The 8,951-nt window shown below is 36.3% G+C and overlaps 1 protein-coding gene across 1 annotated transcript in view; it reads right to left on the reverse strand.

The window, feature by feature from the left end:
- Positions 1-8,170, reverse strand: part of LOC115918386 (sodium- and chloride-dependent neutral and basic amino acid transporter B(0+)-like) — a 29,151-nt gene extending 20,981 nt beyond the window's left edge. Inside the window, exons 1-2 of the mRNA XM_030976099.1 lie at positions 7,993-8,170; positions 1,690-1,846 (exon numbers count right to left, since the gene is read on the reverse strand). Of these exons, the coding sequence (XP_030831959.1) occupies positions 1,690-1,846; positions 7,993-8,013 (178 nt within the window). The 5' untranslated portion in view covers positions 8,014-8,170. The remainder of the gene's footprint in view (positions 1-1,689; positions 1,847-7,992) is intronic.
- Between the last annotated feature and the right edge of the window lie 781 nt (positions 8,171-8,951).

Below are 8,951 nucleotides of genomic sequence, written 5' to 3' on the forward strand. Positions count from 1 at the left end.
GTATTCGTAGTAGGTCTATTCTTAGATGTGACGAATCCCCGTTTGTTCTATTCACACTGTGTTGAGAAATGATATATCGTCTTTAATTTCGATTCCCTACAGTATTGTACCTTGCACTATTGTATATCTGATGCTTACGTAATTATTTGACGGGTTAGTGCATGTATCCTCTTTACTGTATTAAGACATTTTCTGTAATTTCCCTGATGTTATTCATATTGAATTTAAACAAAAGTGAATACAAAAAAGTGAATAAAAGCAATTAAGTTTTACAAACGAGTTATCGAGAGGTTACTTGAGTGTTTTATGATGATGAACCAACTTTAAACTTTAAAAACATGTGTATTTATAATTGCCAACCCCCCCTTTCCCCTTTTTCTTTTTCTGTCTCTGTCTCTCATTATCTGTTTCTATCTCTCCCTGTCTCTCTCATTTTCTAGGCACTTAAATCCATACTGTTTCAAATACCAGCTTTATGGTTGCACTCTAGATATATTTCTGTCATAGTCTGATAACTAATAGGTTTTGGGAGGCAGGCATATTACACCCACCTTACAATGTCTGTATGAAAATGAATACAGTGAAGTAGAAAGTTGACAATACAAACACAGTTTGCCCACCTTAGATAAATATCATACATAAAATTAGGTCAAAATCCTTTTAATGTCTCATGTTAACAAATAGACTACGACATATATTACGCAAATTGTTTTCTTATTCAGAGTCGTCCTCCAAACGAAATGGTCTATCAAACTAATAATCATAAAAACATGATTAGGCATGTATGTCATTCCAAAAATTTATTTACAAAGATAACAGAACATTTTTATGACTTTGCTTTTGTGCTATCTAGCAGAGATTAAACGTTTGTATTATTTCGTGTTTTACATCTTCTAATTCTTTCCTTCATATTCCTAAATACAAAACGTTTACGAGCTTTACGATTGAGTGATATGGGCATTTTATATATATGAAATCTGTTCAAAGGCCGTTGGTTAACAGAGTTCTGTAGTGTATTTAGTCTACATAATTATATTAAGGTCGACACAAATAGAACCTCAACCTTGATCGACAAATTTAAATATATGATATGATATATATATATATATATATATATATATATATATATATATATAAGCATGAACTTGTGTCAGGATAAGTGGTTTGGAAAAGTTTCTGTGTATCTTTAACGATAGAAAATGTGCAAGTATTGCAATTTAAAGGTTGATTCCTTTGTCAATATATAACAGAATATTGATATAAATGTATATAATTTAAACATCACGATCTGAAATGGTGAAAGGGACATAGATAGACGGACAGAGAGAGAGAGAGAGAGAGAGAGAGAGAGAGAGAGAGAGAGAGAGAGAGAGAGAGAGAGAAAGAAAGAAAGAAAGAGAGAGAGAGAGAGAGAGAGAGAGAGTCGGGCAGACAGAGACAGGTACAGATACAGTTAGCGAGATAGACACAAAGATATAGACAAATATAAATAAAGACATAAATAGAGAGAGAGAGAGATAGAGAGGGGCAGAGGGAGACAGGGACAATGAAACGGAGAGAAATAAAGGGGAAGGGAGAGGGGAAGAGAGGGAGACAGAGGGAGATAGTAAAACAGATACAGACGGAGAGAGACAGACCCAGACAGAGAGACAGAGAGAGGGGGAGGAAGAAACCCGGATATAAACTCACCTCCTCCGTTCTCGTAGGCCAGGTAGGGGAACCTCCAGACATTCCCGAGACCCACAGCGTACCCCACGCAGGAGAGGATGAAGTCCAACTTGCTACCCCAGTTACCCCTCTCGACATTCTCATCTCCTTCATTCTCCTCCAGCACCTCAACAGCTCCCTAAGACATTACAAAATGAGAGATATGGTTAATTAAAAATATTAAAAAAACATTTTCGGTAAACCTGGCAGGATTCATTCCTCGATTGCCCGAGCGTCACGTTTGCATTTGCATGTACAGTCAAACCTGCTTTAGTGACCACCTGTCTACAAAGACCAAATTTGTTGTTTCCCTTGAAAATGGTTTCACATTGAAACAAGTCCTAAATGCACCTGTACTTAAACACCACCTGCCTATAAAGACCACTTTTCTTTTCTCCATTGAGTGGTCTTTATAGACAGGTTTCATTGTATCAGATTTAAAAAAATCCACAGTACTTCATCAAATTCAATAAATCTTTAGATTATGCAATTCCATGCTTAATCGAATACGTTGCTATACCAACCAATTTGATCAACGATCCGTATTTTTAAAATGTATTTATTATTGAATTATTACTGTATGCTTATAAATAAATGCTCGTTTACTCATTATTACATAGGCCTATATCGCTTTTTTGTTTAAATGTGACAAAAGTATTTGGATATTTGCCATGTTTTCTATCGTGAATAAAACCAAAATTGAGCTTAATGAACATTCGAGCATGTGACAAAAATACCTTGTGCCAGCCGTAATCATTTAATTTTTGTCTTTTTTGTTCACTGTTGACTTAAAGTTTGGGTTCTAATTTGCGCCTATACGTTAGAACAGTTTAAATTGTGCTCAGATTACCTAACACGTCTTATGATGTTCGCACATTTCAATGGGCTCATAAGGCTACTGAAATTGCCTTAAGTTTATTTTTTCGAAATTCCTTGCGATTATGTTATACCTATTTCTTGTATGTCAACTACACGGCGAGAGATCCCATGTTGGCGCGCCGAAATATCTTAGCTTGTAAGGACAGCAAGTTAGAATCATGAACATGCATTATTGTGATGACCTGGGTTTCATAAGGCTTCTAAACTTGCATTGTAGCTTATAGGATGGTGAGGATTGGGGGAGTTCTAAAGTTTCCTTTTCTCCCGACAATACTACCCACTGTTCCGAACAATAACCTACAAATGGGAAACTTAAGCGGCTTTTAAAGACCCTAAGACGGGATGAGTAACACATATAGGATGGTTACTAGGGAGTATTGTTATTTTCTCCTATGAGCATCATCTATTCTCGTTTATGATAGAAAAAAGGCTTTGAAATTATACAGCAAGAACTAGCATTGTTGTATCAGGGATTTCTCACCTCTCTGGTTGTATACATCTAGCTTCAACTATGGTAGGTCGATTGTGAATCTCACGTGGCGATTAAGATATTCCTCATTTTTGGTGGATTTTTTTCTTCTTCAAAAAATTAAATTAGATTTAAAAAAGACAGTACAGAGGCTCTACATTCATTCTGGTATTACAGATTATATGCAATCAAAAATATTCTTAAATGTTATGTGGGTGCAAACATGCTATAAGCCATTCCTACGTGGTTCCATATGTATATAAATTTAATGTAAATTTGTACAAGATTACACTTTGCCCAAAATAAAATTGCACATTTTTTGCTATAAGTATGTTGGTTAATGGTGAATGCATTTGTCATGAATAAATGATATCGAATAAGAAAGGTGTCATTTTTTAAAATAACAGTCACAGGATATGTGTCGACTACATGTTTACGTGATCACTTTGCGATCATATACGCTTTAAATACCTCCTGAAAGTGACTTGGTAATTGGCTTGGCTTTTTATCCAACCAATGTGAGAAATTAATTGATATAGTGCATCCGAGTTTAGAAAAGGATTACATTTTGTTAGATTTTTGTTGTTGTTGTGCGGTTTCTGTTCAATTTCATATCTTTAGTTGATTTAAACGTGCTTGCTTAGGACATTAACCCTAAATGTGATCCATGTCAAGGGACGGGGGCTGTCCGACCCAATTTGTGGACTGGCGTGGCGTGGTCAATTTTAACCAATAAGCGAGAAGAAATGTTCTTATAACGTGTTCCGTCTTTATTTCATTTGCCTGCATAAGATTATATTAGCCGACAGAAGAGATGCAGTATGGGGAGGGGGATTGCCGCGACTTAATTTAAACACAGTGACTATTTCCCGCCTATGATTATTATGCAATAATCTCTACGGATGTTGTTACCCCCACACGGATGACCCCTTCCCCTCTCGCCTTCAAGCGATCCCCATGTTAGGTTATTATAATTTCAAAGAACTTTACGAAGGTTGTATACAATAATACAATACAATATGACCACGGAGTGCAAATGGATTATCCAGCTTGCATGACAAAAGAAACTAGGCGAGGTCGAAGAAAGAGGGACAGTCATCGCTTCCCCACACCCCCGGGACCAATGGTCCGAATTCCACTCGAGATACCCAAGTGGGATTGGGATAAACTAGGGGAAACGACCGGGAAGTCTGATTATTATGCACACTATTATTTGCCATTTAATAGGTGCCCATTTGTTCCATCGTGGAAAACAAAACAAGACTTGGGAATTGTTTGCTAGGTCAGGCTATTCTACGAGAATCCTTTCAGATGCTACGTCTTTATGATTCGCCCTAGTTCCCCTTATATTACCCCTCTGTCATGCTCTTATTAACATCCACTGGATTTCGACAGAACAAAGGGGGAGACACAAAGACGATTGCGTAACGGCTAGGATAGAGTACATAATGGCATAGCCTTGGGCAAATACAATCTCCATAATGACATAAAGGGGACGTCTCTTTGGCGAAAGTCTTGAAAACTTGCTTCTCATGCTGAGTTAGGAGACCCAGATCCAATCGAGCAGGAATTCTTCTAAAATGTTAACCCCAATGGCCGTATTCTACTACAATTTCAACACTTGGTTTAATATGATTATTGTCCAAAAATGGTAAAGTAAGTCTGGAGGTTAAAATGGTTTTAGAACCAGTGTCGGGTTTAACTGAATTATCGGAATTCAGACCAAAAAGTTGATAAATTCCACAACAGATCTCTTTACCTTACTATACTCTAAGAAATCTAACTCATTTAAGTTAAAAGGAGCTCGGTAAATAATGTCGTGAGATCGCAAAAAAATAATTGTTTATTCTGGTAGAGAGGGCGATGAATGCCTTTGAAATATATAACAACCTGTTTTTGTCGTTTTCTTCTTTCCAAGTCCTGATCTTTATTTGGTTTATAGACATTACCCTCTTTTATTACCTCTCATAAAATCCATCTTGTTTGCTTCTTGTTTAATGGTAGCGCTTTTATAATAGTATTGGTAGGATGATGAACTAGTATAAAGAATTTCCGTTGAATGTCTCACTCAACCCCCCAGGTTAAGGAAAATCGAACACAATACTTTGCTCTATAAAGCAGTTTTCTAAAAGTTGATCTTTTTTGTGCGTGTGATGACTGTGATCATTAAAGGACTTATACTTTTGACACTTACCGTCTACCAATTAAATAGAATTCCTCTAATCTGGCGCGAAATTTTTAAAGGAGATTTTCAATGAAACTAATATAAAATGTTATCTTATTCATTAATAGTATTCAGTAGAATTTGTTTTCAACGAAAGTGAATATAAATGGAAGTGTTAAAACTATCTTTTACAAGAGGGAAGATCCAAACTAAACGTTGGAACGGCGTTAGAAGTGATGATTGAATTACGATGATTGAAGTACGTTGTCACATGGATTCAAGAGGTGTGGATTAAACTTGTGTTAAGGTTATTCTAACGTTTCTCCGAAAGCAATGATTAAGGTGTCGTAGCTCTGTACATACTAGATACAAACCGCTATGTCTATGTAATTTAGGGTCATTGTTTTGCGATACTTATGTCAAGTATTCGATTTTGCTAGACAGATAAGAAAGATTATACAACACAAGTGTCGCCTTGTTGTTGGTTGATGGCTTCCGACATTTTCAGAGTAGTAATGTTGATGCGGTTACCACGAAACGCGATCTATGGATTTACACTGTATGGAAAAATACCAAGAAAGTTTATTGAAAAGAGATTTTATTTCGCCACCCCCGGACTGTGTAAGGTGCAAATATTGGCCAACACGGAAGTATTATTTGCACTGCAAATATATACACAAAGATAAAGAACCAAAACATAAAAGATATTGGATCTTAACACATTGGGATAAATGAGTGCGGTAGATACCCGCAGTCAGGGCGATAATAAACTGAATAAATTATGAGGTTCTTCGAATACTTCATGAAACGGAAATGGATATCTTAAACAAGACAAGGGGTTACTGAATTGGGTATGGGTTTTCTTCTTGTTCTTCTCTAAAATACATACTTTGCCGGATTTCGATGACTCCATTCTAAGACAAATATGGTTTGCAGTTCCTTGACGTTTAGGTCCTTGAAGTTTGAACTTCAGCAATATTTACTTCGAATTCTTTCTTCATAAGCTATGCATTATTGTTGATAAACATTATCCCTAAAACTGTACATTGTAATTTATATGTTCACTAAATGCAGTGCATTGATGCACATCTTGATAGTTGAAAAAAATTCAGATCACGAAAGATCAATCATACTGATCAATCATATTGCTCATTCGATATCCGTTTCATGGTCCAAGTAACATGAAAAGCAATTGAATATAGCTGTCTTTTGTTCTCGCCTACGGTCTGCTAAAAACATTTTATAGACAAAAACAGAAAAAACAGAAAACGAGAAAAAAGAACCGAATGTCTTCATTGGAAAGCTGCCAGAATGTATTCGTCAACACTATTGTCCTCATCCATGAACTATTCGTCAATTTCGTTTAGGAGTCACGTGACCGTGTCAAGAATATAGACATAAACCTATAAAGCGCAATATCTGAATATCATAAAACCCCTGTGAAACGTCGAAACATATCGTTTAGTCTGGTGTAGAAATATGAAGTTACAGCAGCGTGGCGAATGATTATTTCAAATAAGCTTCCACGACCTGTAAGTGGAGAAGTGCAGCTTGTTCTTTGGTTATTGTGCTTTTAAATTGACCCATTCCGCTTCTTTTCATTCTTTGAAAAGAATATTTAAAGAAAAGAAACCGGTACCTGCTAGTCTGCGATTTATATCGGAATTCAACAATACCCATCCTTGTGATTCACTAAAATCATTGTTAAGTAGGGCCGGACCCAAAATTTTGTGAAAGGGGAGGGGCGCAACACAAAAAGAACAACTCTGAGAAGAAATATTTGACAGTGAAAGGTGTAATGAGGGTCGCAAATTCGAAGAGGGCACAAACACTCAGGGGCACAATGTTTCTTCGATTTAAAGCACAAAAAAGAGTTCCTATGAATGAGGCCAACTAGAGATATAATTTGTTGTGGACATTTTGTAATGGAGAGCACGATAAAGTTGAATATAATTACTCCGTTAATCTCCTACTTTTTCAAAGTATTAACAAGTTTTAAATGACAAAACATACACGAATTTGATTTATGAAAGGCTGGTCACATACATTGCCGACTGCTATATTCTTTACACGGATCCCCCTTTTTTCACTAGAGTCTACCTTTACGACTTAAAGGTGGATTGTTTGCCATCCAAAATGATTTCATAAAACAAAAAACTTTAAATCATGTTCAATAATACATTACAAATACAAGTGAACAAAACGGTTTATTGAAAATAATCATCATGGTACAACATTGTAATTACCAACGAAACACACCTCCCAGTCTCTTTTTCGCATTAATTGTTGATACTCGGTGAACGCCGTGTTGTAAAATTATACAAAAAGTGCAAGTAACATGAATACAGGACCCCTAATTTCTACACATTTACTTTCCAAATATGGAACTGAAACTTCAGAAGCCAAACATTTAGATGGCTAACATTTCATTCATTTCACAAATGCTTTAAACCGTTCTCGAAATTGAAAGTAACAAACCCTTTGCGACAGACACAAGTAAAATGTTGCCCTTTTATCGTAAAGTTCACCCGTTGCTTTCGCAAGAATTGCATTTTTGGCACATGAGACGACTTGTCCGAAATCCTATTTGTAGGGTTGTAAGCGATTAATTTCATGTGCCTAACTTCCCCTGAAGTATAGACGGACGGTTTAAAGTAAACGTACAACGATGGTCGATGCGACCTGACCATTTTTGGTGTATCCGAATTCCATCCGAATTCCACAACACAACAAAATATCACTTCAATATTTGAAAAAAGAAATATCAACTTACATCTTCGATTGCTTTCCCCATATTCAGTCAATGTTCCACCAGCAGATTTGCAGATAAAAGATGGGAGAAGTTTCTTCAAAAACAATACGAGCAGTCGACTTAAAATACCAACTGCAACTGTGCGCTCTATCACTATCCGCACACACACATACACACTTTGACGAATAAGTTCGTGGAAGTTTTGTTTTTTCTTCTTTCTTTTGGGATTGGGCGCGGCCGTCTACACACACACACACTCACATACGGTCATACAGCGCAACACACCCTTACGCCACACACAGCGATATATGGCGGACTATTAATGCGTTTGGTATTTGCATTGTCCCCGAGCTTTCATGGTCGTTAACGCCAAGATATTCTTCGACGATTGATGTACCATGCTTTAACAAGCAGGTGTATTTTTAAGAATTGCATCGGCGTGTCAGAAAATATGCAAATTTTCTCCCATTATGACTACTCAACTTGAACGTCGGGCAAAATTGTCTGTTATTCGCGAAAGACTTTAGGGGGAGGAATATTCGTTGTTTGCGAATTGGCAGGTTAACAAAAAGGTCTTATTCATCAATATGATGCTGATTTAGATGAGTAATGGATAATAGAGTAATAGATGAGTAATGGTGTAATCAGTATTATGTTACCTGTCTGTTTCTATCAAAAAGTTTATTTTAATGATGCTGTTCCAAAAATCAAATAATTCTTCTCATGCTTGTATAGGCACAGTAATTATGTAGACATATTTTACTCTCCTCGACTGAATGTAATTGTGTTAGATGGTCCTGCAATTGTTTTCATCTAGATTATAATTGTTTAACCTCGGTTGTGTATTAACACTTTTCAATTTCCACCCTGTAATATACCGATTTACTAACTTATCACAATAGGCCTATATGGATGTTTCTTTCCTTGGGACGTATAGTGACAAGTTATTCAATAAACCTCTTACCAATTAATGAAGTACA

Source organism: Strongylocentrotus purpuratus, unplaced genomic scaffold (assembly GCF_000002235.5).
Source record: "Strongylocentrotus purpuratus isolate Spur 01 unplaced genomic scaffold, Spur_5.0 spur5_contig_869, whole genome shotgun sequence".
NCBI lineage: Eukaryota > Metazoa > Echinodermata > Echinoidea > Camarodonta > Strongylocentrotidae > Strongylocentrotus > Strongylocentrotus purpuratus.